Genomic DNA, 15414 nt, shown 5'->3' on the forward strand with positions numbered 1-15414 from the left:
AGTTTATTTTATTTGAAGATATTAGAATGGCTAGACCAGGTGTTTCTTAGGTCCATTTGCTTGGAAAATCTTTTTTCAACCCTTTACTCAGGGGCAATGTCTATCTTTGATGTTGAGGGGTGTTTCTTGTATGCAGCAGAAGGATGGATCCTGTTTTCACATCCATTCTGTTATCATGTGCTTTTTTTCTTGGGGAATTGGTCCTACTGATATTGAGAGATATCAATGACAAATGATTGTTAATTCCTGTTATTTTGTTGTTATTGGTGGTGTGTGGGTACTTCCCCTCTTTTAGTTTTGCTGGTGTGAGATTTATATCCTGTGTTTTCATGGTGTAGTTAACCTCCTTGGGTTGGAGTTTTCTTTTTAGTATCTTCTGTAGAGCTGGATTTGTAGATAGATATTGTTTGAATTTGACTTTATCATGGAAGTTTGTGTCTTCTTCATCTATAGTGATTGAAAATTTTGCTGTGTATAGTAGTCTGGGATAGAAACTGTGGTTTCTTAAGAGTCTGCAGTACATTTTTTTCCCAGGCCTTTCTGGCTTTTAGAGTCTACAGTGAGAAGTCAGGTGTAATTCTAATAGGTCTATCTTCGTAAGTTACTAAGTATTTTAATATTTTTCTGTGTTCTGTGTGTTTAGTGTCTTGATTATTATGTGGTGAGGAGATTTTATTTTCTGGTCCAATCTATTTGGTGTTCTACATACTTCTTGTACCTTTATGGGGATGCCTTTCTTTAAGTTATTTTATAAGAAAAATTTCTTCTGTGATTTTGTTAAAAACATTTTCTGGGCCTTTAAGCTGGGATTCTTCTCCTATTCCTGTTATTCTTAGGTTTAGTCTTTTCATAATGTCCCAGATTTCCTGGATGTTTTGTGTCAGGAATTTTTTAGATTTAACATTTTCTTTGACCAATGTATCTATTTCTTCTATCATATCTTCAGTGACTGAGATTCTCTCTTCTTTCTCCTGTATAGTCAAACTTGCATCTGTAGTTTCTGTTTGCATACCCATTTTCCATTTCCAGAATCTCCTTAGTTTGTGTTTTTCTTATTGCTTCTACTTCCAATTTCAAGTCTTGAAACATTTTATTCATTTCCTTCAACTGTTTTTTGTTTTGTTTTTGTTTTTGGCTTTCTATGGAGATTTATCCATTTCCTCCAATCTTTTTCTTGATTTCTTTAAGGGATTTATTCAATTCTTCTTTAAGAACTTCAAACATCATCAAAAGGTTGGTTTTAAGGTATTTATTTATTTATTTATTTATTTATTTATTTATTTATTTTTTTCGAGACAAGGTTTCTCTGTGTAGCTTTGTGCCTTTCCTGGAACTCACTCTGTAGACCAGGCTGGCCTCAAACTCACAGAGATCCGCCTGGCTCTGCCTCCTGAGTCTGGAAGACGTGCGCCGCCGCCGCCACCACTACCCGGCTTAAGATCCAAGGTTAGTTTTTGTAGCCCCGGCTAGCCCTTCTGCCTTTGGCGTGTTCGAACTTCCGGCCCTTGGAGCCCACATAGGGTTTGGTATGGCTGTGTGGGGTTCCTGAGGCCTTGCCAAAATGCTGGTATACCTCTTGGGTCTCGGCCCTTCTGAGGACCAGACAGGAGCACAATGCCAAGGCCCCTGGGTGACTCCAGGGCCAGTTGGTCGAAGGTGAGGATCTTACTCCCAGCCTTGAGGATGCGACTTCGGGCTTGGCTGCTCACCTGCAGTGCACACACCTTCAGTTTGGGCACTTCAAGAATCCGCACGTCTTCTGTGACCGTCCCCACAACCACTGCTGTCTTGTTCTCTCGGCCAGGAAGCTTCATTTTTCAGATCATCTCGGACAGGGACAGAGGTGGCTGGTTAGTGCGACTCATAAATAACCTTTTCAGCACAACCCGATCGAAGGTCGAGTTGGTTTGTCTGGTCAGAAACCTGTACAGCTTCACTAGCAGCCGCAGGTAGATGTCTTGGCTCTTGGGCTCCTTGAGAACCTTTTGGTCTTTGTTGTGGCGAATGTCAACACCCATGATGGTGCCTCCTGCTTGGCCAGGTCCAGAAAGACCTAAGGTCTTTTTCTTATGCTTCAGCTATGTTGGAATATTCAGGGCTTTCTGTAGTAGGATAGCTGGCCTCTGGTGGTGAAATATTAACCTGGCTGTTGTTGATTCTTACCCTGGCATCTAGTCATCTGGGTTTGGGGTGATTATAGATCTAGGTGATGATTTCTAAGTTTGTCTTTGTTAGGTGGGTGTTTGGTTCCTTGGCTTCCTCTCTGGTCCTCTGGTTTGTGTGGACTGTGGTTGAGCAGGGGCTCTCTGCCTGAGTTTGGGGCTGGACTTCTGGTGGCCAGAGTGGCATCTTGTCGAGTAGGGATCTCCATCTGAGTTGGGGGCTGTGGCATGGTGGTGAGGTGAGGAGGGGAAGAGTGATTGGGGATAGTGTCTGGGGGCAGCAGAGGGGGGTACCAAGAGAGTGGAGAAGGTCTGTATGCAGGTACCTACCTGGAGTTCTCAAAGCAAAGATAGCCTCTGGTCCAGCAAGGAGTCTCTGCCTAAGTTGAGGGTTGGGACAAGATGATGAGTAGAGGGTGGGGGGCCCACTGACAGTGGAGGAGGTCCATGGGCAGGAGGCCTATCTGGAATTCTGGTCCAGCAGTGAGTCTGCCTGCTTTGCCTACCTGTTCTTCTGGCTGGAGTGGCCATTTCTGTATCCATTGCAATGATCGTGTAACTTCTGTCCTGTATCTAACTAAATGTAGAATTACATTAATTTGTGTATGTTGAATGGCTTACATTCCTGGTATGAAACCAACTTTGTCATAGTGAATGGCTGTCTCAATGTGTTATTGATAACTATTTGTACGGAGTTTACTGCGAAGTTTGGGATTTGTGTTCGTCAAACACATAGATGCTAGTTTTCTTTTTTTGTCTTTGTCCAGTTTTGATACCAAGATTATAGTGGCTGTGCAGGATAGGCTTGGCAGTGTTTCCTTCCATTCTGTGGAACACTTTGAGGGTGTAAGTGACAGTTCTCCCTGAAAGGTTTGGTGGGACTTGGTTTCAGACTTTTCTTGGTGGGGAGACTCTTTTTTTTTTCTTCATAATCAGTCCACTTTTTAATCAGAATTACTAGTTTTAAAAGCCAAGGACCTAGAGGCAGATAGTAAAGTATGCTCAGTGAGGAAAGAACACAAAACTCCCTTTTCTTAAGGCACCATCCTGATATGATCATCACTGATATTTTCTAAAGAAACAGACTTGTGTAATATACCAGCCTCTTAGTAATCTAACATTTTCTGAATTCCTGGAAAAATTAGAATAACATTAAGAAGGAAGAATCACAAAATTCACCCAAGCAGTCACAAATTTGCTTCACCATACCTGAAAACTTTTAACATGGATTTCTTTCAAAGCTATCATAACCAACTACTCAAAGTACATTTTTTTCTTTTTTTCCAACCACAGGTGCCCCCCAGCCTCCCCCCAATCCACCTCCCCATTCCCACCTCCTTCAAGGCAAGGACTCCATCAGCAGAGCCTGGTACATTCAGTTGAGTCAGGTCCAAGTCCCTTCCCCTGAACCAAGGCTGTATAAGGTGTCCCAACATAGGCACTGGGCTCCAAAAAGCCCGCTCGTGCAGCAGATACAGATCCTGATCCCATTGCTAGGGGCCCCTTAAGCAGGTCAAGCTAAACAACTGTCTCGCTTATGCAGAGGGCCTAGTCTAGTTCCATGGAGGCTCTACAGCTATTGGTCCACAGTTCATGAGTTCCCACTAGTTTGGCTTGGTGGGAAGACTCTCATTACTACTTCAAACCATTGCTTGATATGGATCTGCTTAAGTTCTTTACATCTTCATTTGATTTTGGTAGGTAATATGTGTCTAGGAAGCTATCAATTTCTTCTAGATTTTCCAGTTTTTTGGAATAAAATAATTCAAAACACTTTTCAATGATTCTCTGGATTTCACTGGAATCTGTTAAAACCTCCATCTTTCCATCTGCAATTTTTATCAATTTGTGGTTTTTATTTCTTTGGATTAGTTTGCCTGGAGCTTTGACAAAATCTTCTGTTTTATTCAGAGAATAAAGTTTTTGTTGTTTATTATTCTTTTAACTTTCATTTAATTGGTCTCTGCTTTGATATTTACTATTTCTTTCTACCCACTACTTTTGGGTTTGGCTTGTTCTTATTTTTCTAAGACCTTCTATTGCATCATTAGGTTATTTACTTGAGATCAGACTTTTAAAAATGCAGTCACTCATAGTTACAACTCTTCTTAGAACTGCCTTAGGTGCATCACTGAGATTCTAGTAAGCTGTGCTTTTATTTCCATTTGATTCTGGAAATAAAAAAAAATTCCTTCCTGATTTCTTCAATGATCCACTGATCACTCAAGGGTATATTGTTCAGTCCTCCAAGTATTTATGTAGTCTATAGTTTCTGTTGCTACTGATTTCTAGTTTATTCCATTATCACCTGAGAAGATCCGCAATTTTGTATTTGTTAAGACTCACTTTGTGACATAGGATGGTATATTTTAGAGAAGATTTCCATGGGCTGCTGAGACTGTATTTCATTTCTGATGGATGGAATGCTCTGTAGATATTTGTTAGGTCCATTTGATTTAAGGCGTAGTTTAACACTGGTTTCTCTCTTGATTTTTAGTTTGAATGACTTATTTAAAGATAAGAGTGGGGTTTTGAAGTTACTTAATATTATTGTATCAGGACTTATCAGACCTTTTATATTCATTGTGTTTAGTTTTTGAAATGAGGAGCCCCACTATTCAGTGCATATATATTTACATGTGTTATGTCTTCTTGATAGGAATTTTTTTATTAGTATGTAGTGGTCATTTCTTCTAATTTTGAAGTCTACTTTATCAGATATCACAATAGTTACAACTAGCCTGTTTTTGGCTTTTACTTGCTTGATAGATTGGAGTCTATTGTTTGACTTTTAGTTTGTAGGTGTGTTTCTTGGAGACAAGAGGTAGTTGAATTTAGTTTTAAAAAACTTTGTTATTATTTTGTGTATGATATGTAGCATGGATATGGAGGCCAGTGAACAACTTTGTGGAGTCAGATCTTTACATGGGTTCTAGGAACTTAGGTCACCAGGTGTAAGTGTCTTTACTCACCAGGTAATCTTGTAGGCCCTAGTCTTTGAATCTGGCCAGCCAGGCTGTACCTGTTTGGTGGAACTACTGCGATTTAACAGTTAGGGGGCATTTACTAATTCCTGTGATTTTATTGGTTGTTATTCCTTTTGAAGGATACTGTTTATTCATTTATCTCTCTTCTGTTAGTATTAGGGGTTTGCTGGTTTAGTGTGTTGACATAATGGATTCCTTTTAAGTTCTCTTTTGTTTGTTCATTCCCATCATGAAATTTACTCACTCTTGTGGTATTGTAATTAGGATTTCTTTCTCTGTGTCTTTGTGTATAGCATCTCTTTAAGAATCTGCCGCAGTGCTGGCTGGGTGGTCATGAATTGCCCTAGTCTATGTCTGTTTTTAATTGTCTTTTTTTTTTTTTTTTTTTTTTTTGGTTTTTCGAGACAGGGTTTCTCTGTGTAGCTTTGCGCCTTTCCTGGAACTCACTTGTAGCCCAGGCTGGCCTCGAACTCACAGAGATCCACCTGGCTCTGTCTCCCAAGTGCTGGGATTAAAGGCGTACACCACCACTGCCCAGCTATTAAATGTCTTATTTCACTATCAGGTTCAAAAGACAGCTTTGCTGGCTAATGCCGTCTTAGTTGTTTATTTTCAGGGTTGGAATATGCTGTTTCACGCTTTCCTAGCTTTTAGGGTTGCCACGGAAGACTGCATGTTATTCTGATGTATTTGATGTAGTAGGTGGACTTGTTGTTGCCCTTTAAGATTTCAAAATATTTTATAAATCCCTTTGTGATTTCAAATTTAGCATGTCATTAAAATTAATGTTATTTAATTTGCCCATATTTTGGTACTTCTATCTTTTTGTGATTAATTTCTATTGTAATTCTACTGGAGTCAGAGAGTATACTCTGTATAAGTTCAATCATTTAAAATGTATTCACTTGTTTTATGTACCATACATGGTTGTTACAATGTAAAAATATATGTGTTTTGTTTGCATGTATGTCTATGCACCATGTATGTGCCTGGTGCTTGAGGAGGCCAGGAATAAAGTACAAGATCCCCTAGAGCTGGAGTTACAGACAGTTGTGAACTGCCATGTAGACACTGGGACCTCTGAAAGAGCAGCCAGTGCTTTTAACTGCAGACATTTCTCCAGTCCCTTCTAGTGATTTTTACATGTGCAAGTGAAGGAAAAAGATAGATATTCTGTTACTGTTGCACATAGTGCTCTAGAAATCTTAACTGGTTGATATTGTTATTGAAGTTTCCTATCCTCTTTCCCATTTCTTCTTCCTCCTTCTTTCCTGCCCCTATCTGTTTTGATAGCATCTTAGAATTTCACTATGTAGCCCAAACTACCCTTGAACTCATAGGTCTGCTTCAGGCTCTTGATTACTGGGATTAAAAAGCAGCCAACACAGCTGGCTTATATGTATTTAAAATATGTTTATCACATACCATGAAAGAGTTTTTAGCCATAATACATCCATGTTCTCCTTTGTATCCTTTTTATTACTGTCATATATTTAGCTCCGACATGTTATAATCTCCACAATATGTTGTTTGTTTCTTACAATTATCTTTTAAAGAAAAATGGTCTTTAATAATTATAAATGCTCAGTACTTACATTTTCTAAAGTCTTCTTAATAGCTTTGCTTTATTGTTAATTTATGAATTTATTCAATGAAGTAATACAATTCAAATACATATTTTATGAGATTTGGTCACGTATTTATTACATCACTTAAGGTGCATTTCACCCTAGAGTGTTTCAGATGTTGAGTGTTCTATGAGAGCAGGTTCAATGTTATGTTATATTTATACCATTAGCATTTAGAAACGTGGTATAAAAAGACATATATGAAATAAGTAACATCATAAAATACATGTAAAGCAGTACTACTTTAAGAAATAAATGAACTTTATGGTATAAGATTTGGGCTTGAACAAGAAAAAATTATTCATTTAAAGACACAGGTTTTGGGAGTTGGAAAATGGATCAGCTGTTAAGAGCTTTTGTTGCTCTTCCAGATGATCAGAGTTCGGTTCTCAGGCCCACAACCACCTGTAACTCCAGCTCTGGGGGTGTGTGTGTGTGGGTGTCCTATACCATCTTCTGGGATGTGCTGGGACACACACACACACACACACACACACACACACACACACACACACACAGAGTATACACTTACACATATTAAAAAAAAACAACCTAAAAACAAAAAACTGGGCCTATACTCTCTTGCTAGCTTTCAGAGAATGTGACCATAGGGCACAAAGCTTCACAGAAATGACGACTGAGTTATCTTTCTATCACAAAGGAGCCTGTGAAGGGGGCATAAGAGAGAGAGGAAGAGGGGAGGAAGTAGCTTGTAGTATTCCAGAAGACAAAGGAGATGTTTCAAGATGAAGAGCGTGGCCAGCACTGTGGACATAAGACCTGGTTAAGTAAATCAAAGCCTTTAAAGCGTCTCTTGAGTTTTGTGATACAGAAGTTCAATAAGGCAGGTGGTGGTGGTAACGGCTGAACGCAGTCTCCTCAAAAGGAAATGAGAAATGAGGAGGAGGAAATGGGTCAATAGGAAACCATTTCTTTGAGACAGCAGCGGGGGACAGATAGGAGGGTAGGCTGTTCCCTTCCTTCTTTAGACTAGGTAGGATGAGTCTCCACACAGTCCAGATGCCTGCCTGCCTGCTGGTCTTCTTGGAGTGAGGGGTGGCTTTAGGGCACCGGATACCAAAGGGGAAAAGTTCCACTTGCATCCCTCCCCCCTCAGCATGGGGCACAGCCACTTCACTCAAGCCCTGAATGTGAGGAACAGTCAATAGCGAACGAATCGGTACAAACTCAGTCCTGGTTCCCTGGGCCAGGTAGATAACGGTCATTTTGAACAGGCTGCCAATCTGTTTCACGGGGCTGTATTCTTCTTCCTAAAGAAGCCCACAGAGGAGACTCGACCCTTAGTGATCTTCGAGAGAGGCCCGGGGGAAGCTTCTTCTTGCTAATTGTGCGCGAGCAGATTGCACACTTACCGGCCACTGTGCTGCCCTTTGCAGCCTTTCGCAGGACTTCACACTCACAACCTCTTCCGACGGCGGCTTCAGGGCTGGGTGGTCCCAGCTTCGGGCGGTCCCAGCGCCCAGCTTCCCGTGCGGGAGGTGCGCGGCGTGGCGCGCGGAGCCCCGGTTCCCACCGGGCAGCGCTCCGGGTTCGCCAGGGTTCCGCGGAAGAACCGTGGCGCTCGCGTCTCAGGCGGTTGCTGTGGGCGCACAGCCCAGACGTCGCCACAGCGGAGCCGTGCCCCGGGAGGATCGTGGCGGCCGCCCGCGGGGCCATGCTGCGCTGGCTGCGGGGCTTCGTGCTGCCCCCCGCGGCCTGCCAGAGTGATTATGACCGCCTGGCCTATGAGATCCTCTTCGAAGACCTGGACCGCAATGGGGATGGTGTGGTGGACATCTTGGAGCTCAAGGAAGGGCTGTACAACTGGAGTTCCTCCTTTGGTTCCAACTCCGAGAAGGTGAGCCACCGAGCGAGAATGGGGCACTGGGAATGTGGGAAATACTGTTGCCCCACCGAGTGGAGCCAACCTGCCGCCCTGCCCCTTTCAGAAATTTCCAGAGCTTTCCTGAGCTTGTGGAGGAGTGGGTTTCCCTTTTGTGGGGGTTCTTTATGCAGAATAACAGCCCCAGTGAAACATGTCAACATTCTCAAAATAGTCATTATCTGTAGTGACAAAACTTCCTGGGCTTTTGGAAGGAGATTCTGAGGTTCTGAATATTTCCTGTCCAGAAGGGTCAGGACTGTGTTAGCCTTTGGCCAAAGCAAACCTGTTTTTCTTAAGTGATGATAGCCGTTTTGACTGGTGTACAATGAAATCTCAATGCCATTTTAATTTCCATTGACTTGATAGCTAAAGAAGTTTAACACTAATGAATTCTTAGCCAAACGCATTTCTTCTTTTCAGAACTCTCTGTTCAGTTCGTTAATCTATTTTTAAATGGGCTTGTTTGGTTTTGTTTGGTTTCTTGAGTTCTTTGTGTAGTCGAGATACTAATGCCTGGCAAAGATTTTTTTTCTTCTTTTGTTCTATAGGTTGCCTCTTTAGTTGATTAACAGTTTGCATTACAGAAGCCTTTTAATCTCACGAAACCCCACTTGTTGATCCTTGGCCCTATTTCCTTCTTGAGGGGTCCTATTCCGAAAGTCCTTACTCTAGCCTTAAGTGTACTCCCTACTCTGTCCTTTGGAACTTTCAGTTTCACATCTAACATTGAGATCTTTGATTCATTTGGAACTGCTTTATATGCAGGGTGAGAGATAAGGACCAATTTAAATTCTTCAAGTTGATATCTATTGGAAGTGCTGTCTTTATAGGACCTGGTTCTGCATAGTTTAAAACCAAGTAAGTAGTGGATAACAACCACCAGGCCTTGCAAACTGGCCAGTTTTCAGTTTCAATATCTTGGTACCATGATGTCAGCTTCTAAAACGTAGTCTTCTGCACCCTTGCCCTGGAGTCTGCTGGGAGGAATACTCCCAAGCCTGCAAGCATGTCACAACATGCTGGGGTGTTGCTCTCCCTGTTCAATGATCTGAAATTGAGCTAAGTGCTCGTAATCAAGAAAGTTGCATCATGTCAGGGAAATTGAATCCTTCATGTGATCTTTAACCTAAAAGCTGTTATGTTTTCCACTTGGTAATTCCTAAATGCCTGGTGAAGAAATATCTCACTGTAATGGTGCATTTCAGGCTAATTTCACATGCTCTGCCTCCCGAGTGCTGGGATTAAAGGCATGCGCCACTGCCGCCCAACCTGACTCAGTAGCTTTGGACCTGAGACTGTACAGGAATTACAGAGCCCAGAGGGCAACAGAATGGTGACCTTGGGCTAGTACTGTGTGATTTTCTGCTTGCTGCTGGGCCTGAAAAGTGAGTCCAAATCCCTGATTCTTCATAATCCTTAATGCCTTGTATTGTTTATGTGTTTGAGCAGGCAGTCCATTTGGCTGGTCTGTGTATTTTGTGTTTTGTCATGACTATACACCCACTATTTAGTTTAGCCTATGATTCTGGAAGGGCAAAGTGATGATTAGGTAAGTAGAGTTTGTTGCATGGTCTCTGCTATTTGGCTCTGCTGATGACTTTGCTCATGAAATTGAGTTACTGTGCTTTTCTAAAATGCATGTGTATTGGGCTGTCCTTGTCTGTTGTCATTGGGCAGGAATTTTGGATGAGTGGAGCTACTCCTTGGCTTTCTGGGTCCAGCAATTCCAGTCTCTATGATTCTTTGTAATGGATGGACTTCTACTCTGCTATATTTTTCTGTAAGAAGTTGGTAAGTTTTGAGGCATGTTAGAACAATACAGACATTTCCCATGATACAGTCAGAGTGAATGATACTTGAACATCGGTGTTCTGTTTTGCTCGGGTCCATCCACGAAGGGTCACTCCAAGATGAATTTTAGGCTCTCTGCAATAGGAATGTCCAACTTCTGATGGACTGAGACTTGCAGCTTTGCAAAAGCCTTAGTTTTTTTTATTGTTACACAAATTATTCTTAGTCAATTTCCAAATTCCCAGTCAATTCCAAGTCAATTTCCACATACCCAAACTTCTTACCTGGAGTTGTTTGAAGGAACCATTTGCCTAAGCAATTCTCAACCATGGTCCTAAGACTAAGTTTTGCAAAGGCTCTGAAATCCTTCAGGAAGAACTCAGATAAGAATCCCTGACTTTAAACCTTCAAAGCCTAGGTGCTGGCACTCCAGAGTTCAAGCCAGATGCAATGGCTCTGTGGAATCTCTTGCTACACTTGAAACAAAGACTAATTTTCTCAAACTGTGATTTAATACTGTTGTCATGTGTGGTGGGTTGAAAGAAAATATCCCCCAAAGGGAGTGGCACTATTAGGAGGTGTAGCTTTGTTGGAGTAGGTGTGTGTGGCCTTGTTGAAGGAAGTATGTCACTGTCAGGGTGGGCTTTCAGGTCTCCTATGCTCAAGCTATAGTCAGTGTAGACTCAGTCTTCTTGCTGCTTGTGGATCAAGATGTAGAATTCTCATCTCCTTCTTCAGCACCATGTCTGCCTGCATGACATGTTGCAACATGATGGTAATGGACTAAACCTCTGAAAATGTAAGCCACCCCAATTAAAGTTTTTCCTTTATGAGAGTTGCTGTAGTTATTATGTCTCTTCATAATAATAGAAACCCTAACTAAGATATCATATAAGCACCATATATGTCCTACTTACTGGAAACCACCAACCTGAACCATTAATTTGAGATGATTTTTGTAGCATTTCTCCCTTTTTTTAAAAAAAAAATCTTTTCTTCCTTTCATTTTTGTCTTTAGCAAATTGAATAGTGTAGGTGGAGTTTTCCTGTGCTGGAAGCTGCTCTTTAATAACCACTCAAAGTCTCAATATTAATTACAAGTGCCTGGCCAATAGCTCAGGCTTGTTACTAGCTAACTCATATTTTCAATTAACCTTTTTTTTTTTTTTTTTTTTGATCTGAGGATTGAACCCAGGGCCTTGCGCTTGCTAGGCAAGCACTCTACCACTGAGCTAAATCCCCAACCCAATTAACCCATATTTTTTATCTACACTTTGCCATGTGGCTTGGTACCTTTTATCAGTACAGCATGCCCATCTTGCTTCTCTCTGTCTCTGCTAGTGACACCTCTGCCCTTCTTTCTCCCAGCATTCTCAGTTTGACTCTCCCACCAAACCTTATCCTGTTCAGCTATTGACCAGTCAACTTCTTTATTAAACCAATCTCAGTTGACATATTTAAAGTGTACAGAAAGATTATTTCACAGCAGGATAGATATAAAATTAACTTATATCCATAACTTGCTTAGGACTAAGTGCTCAATATATTTTGATGGTTATTATCAACATTAGTATTACTGTATTTTTATAACTAACATCTGTTCTATCTCCATGCAAATATTTCACATATTATAGAAATGTTGACTTCTGTTTATCTGCTTAGCAAATGTTTTTCCTTGTGAATCTCAGCTCAAGCAGTCTTCCACTATGAAGGCTTATAGGAGTCTTTCAGTATTTTCATTTCATTTAATATCTCCAAGCTTACTGTACCTTGAATTCCTTGTATTATTTCACCTTTGGTTATGTGAGTCATCTTTAGTATCTATAATTTGCTTCATGCTAGAGACTGTAACTTTTTGTCTTTTTATTCCCAGCAGTGTGTTGTGTGCAATACACTGTGTACAGTGTGTGTGATGTGTAGTGTGTGCAATGTGCAGTGTGTGGGGTACAGTGTGCAATATACAGTCTGAGGTGTGCAGTGTGTGGTGTACAGTGTGTCCAATGTGTAGTGTGTGAGATGTGCAGTGTGTGGTGTACAGTGTGCAAAATACAGTGTGAGGTGTACAGTGTGTGATGTGCAGTGTGTGGTATTCAATTTGCAGTGTGTGGTGTACAATGCACAGTATACAGTATGCAGTGTGTCCAATGTTCAGTGTGTGCGATGTGCAGTGTGTGGTATTCAATGTGTGGCATGCAGTATGTGGTGTATGCTGTGCAGTATGTGCTGGACAGTGTGCAGTGTGTGATGTGTATTATGTGCTGTACAATGTATGGTATGTGCAGTATTCAGTGTGTGTTGTGTACTGTGATCTAGTTTTTCAGTCTTCTGGGAATATACATTTTTTTACATGTTGTTTTTGAAAGATTTATTTATATTTAGGTGTATAAGTGTTTTGTATGTATTTATGTAAGTGTACTATGTTTGTGTTTGGTGCCTGTGGAGTCCAGAGAGGGTGCTAGATTCTTTGGAACTGAAGTTACAGCTACCATGTGGGTGCTGGGTACTGAACCCAGGTCCCCTGGAAGAGCGCTAGTGTTCTTAACTGTTGAGCCATCTATCTAGCCCTATAATGTTAACTTTTTTACTTTAAAAAGCCTAATGACTTAGTGAGACTTGGACATACATGCTTACTTTACAAGGCTAGATCTCAAACTATTAATCCAAGGAACATACTAGAATTTCATATTTATCACATTTAGTAGACAGATTTTTTTCTCTAATAGCAAAGGCTATATACCTTAGTATCTTTAAGCCTGTGAGGTATGTATATCTGAAGTAAATATTTACTTATAAATTCACATTTATTTGAGATGATGTGATGGCTGTTGTCCTCATTACTGTATAAATTAAAAAAATTTTGAATAATTTAATGTGTTTAGGCTTACACTAATGATTTAAAAACTAGGTAATGGACACTGACAGACACCATAAATAGTATGAGTGAAATGTGTTAACGGTAGCATGGTATAGTGGCTTTACATATGGTTGTTACAATGCATTTCTTCTCTTATAGGAAATTTTTCAAAGTGCAGATTCCAATGATGATAAAGCACTGGATTTTGAAGAATTTGTGAAGTACCTTCAAGACCATGAGAAGAAAATGAAACTGGCATTTAAGAGTCTGGACAAAAACAATGATGGTATGTGTATGTTTTATCCACAGTTAGTTTGATGTATAAGTGCTAGTACTAATGATTAATTTTCCTAGCCTTTTTCATGTCTTCTTACTGTCAGATCCAATTTATTATCTAGCAATAATTTTTGTATTACTGAGAATAATGTAATAGATGCCTTTGGGTTTCTATTGCTGTGATAAAACATCATAACCAAAAGCAACTTGAGGTTGCAAATCTCACTGTGTAGCCTTTGCTTAGTCTGGAACTTGCTATGTAGACCAAGCTGGCCTTGAACTCACTCTGCTTTTTGAGTGCTGAGTTAAAAGATGTTCACTAATGTGTCCAGCACATTCATATATATATAAAATAGTTCCTCATGTTGTGGTGACCCCAACCATATAATCATCATCATGATCATGATCATGATCATGATCATGATCATCATAATTTTGTTTGTTTTTTTGAGACAGAGTTTCCCAGTGTAGCTCTGGAGCCTACCCTGGAACTCACTCTGTAGACCAGGTGAGATTTGAACTCACAGAGATCTGCCTGCCTCTGCCTCCTGAGAAATGCTGGGATTAAAGGCATGTGTCACCCCAGCCTGGCATAAAGTTATTTTTGTTGCTACTTCTTAACTGTAACTTTGCTACTGTTATGAATTGTAATGATCTGTTTTCCAATCTGTTTTCTTAGGTGACCCCTGTGAAAGAGTTGTCCAACCCAAAGGGGTCGTGACCTACAGGTTGAGAAACACTGCTCTAGCCCTTTTTTAAAAATTTAATTTATTTACTCTTTGAGACAGAGTTTCACTATGGAGCCCTGGCTGGCCTGGAACTTACTATGCAGATAGAGATCCATCTGCCTCTGCATCCTGAGTACTGGGATCAAAGGCATGGGCCGCCACACCTGCCACACCTGATATCTTATATATATTTAAATTATTTATTTATTTTTATGTTTTTTCTTTATTATTATGTGTTTTAATTTTACACATCAGCCATGGGTTCCCCTGTCCTCACCCCTCCCGCCCCCACCCTCACCTTCCCCCCAGCCCCTCCCCTCCATTCCCATGTCCTCCAGGACCAAGACACCCCTGGGGATTCATTTAAACCTGGTGGATTCAGTACAGGCAGGTCCAGTCCCCTCCTTCCAGACTGAGCAAAGTGTCCCTGTGTAAGCCCAAGGTTCTAAACAGCCAGCTCATGCACTAAGGACAGGTCCTGGTCCCATAGCCTGGGTGCCTCCCAAACAGATCAAGCTATTCAATTGTCTCACTTATCCAGAGGGCCTGATCCAGCTGGGGGCTCCACAGCCTTTGGTTCATAATTCATGTGCTTCCATTCGATTGGCTATTTGTCCCTGTGCTTTTTGCAATCTTGGATTCAACAATTCATGCTCTTGCAGTCCCTCCTCTTTCTCAACAGTTGGACACCTGGAGTTCCACCTGGGGCCTGGCTGAGGATCTCTGCATCCACTTCCATCAGTTATTGGATAAGAGTTCCAAGACGACTGTTAGGGTGTTTAGTCATCTGATCACCAGACTAGGTCAGATCAGGCTTTCTCTCGACCATTGCCAGCAGTCAACAGAGGATGTATCATTGTGGATTTCTGGGGACCTCTCCAGCACTCTGCCTGTTCTCATGGGGTCTTCATTTAACATGGTATTTTATTCCTCATTCTCCCTTTCTGTTCTTGATCCAGTTGGGATCTCCTGGTCCCCTAAGCTTTCTTTCCCTCAAATCTTGCCCTTCATTACTCCCACTGTCGTCCAGGTTGTTAATGTAGATCTCATCCATTTCTCTGTCATTGGGTGATCCCTGGGTCTTTCCTAGGGTCCCATTTTCT

The 15414-nt window shown here is 41.1% G+C and overlaps 1 protein-coding gene and 1 pseudogene across 1 annotated transcript in view; one reads left to right on the top strand and one right to left on the bottom strand.

Annotated features, from left to right (window-relative positions):
* Positions 1-1447: 1447 nt before the first annotated feature.
* LOC118585189 lies at positions 1448-2018 on the bottom strand (annotated as a pseudogene).
* Positions 2019-8452: 6434 nt separating this feature from the next.
* The window catches only part of LOC118585877 (calcium-binding mitochondrial carrier protein SCaMC-1-like), a 56368-nt gene continuing 49406 nt past the window's right edge, over positions 8453-15414 (top strand). The window contains exons 1-2 of the mRNA XM_036190847.1: positions 8453-8635; positions 13467-13593. Of these exons, the coding sequence (XP_036046740.1) occupies positions 8453-8635; positions 13467-13593 (310 nt within the window). The remainder of the gene's footprint in view (positions 8636-13466; positions 13594-15414) is intronic.

The sequence above is a fragment of the Onychomys torridus genome, chromosome 6 (assembly GCF_903995425.1).
Source record: "Onychomys torridus chromosome 6, mOncTor1.1, whole genome shotgun sequence".
Lineage (NCBI taxonomy): Eukaryota > Metazoa > Chordata > Mammalia > Rodentia > Cricetidae > Onychomys > Onychomys torridus.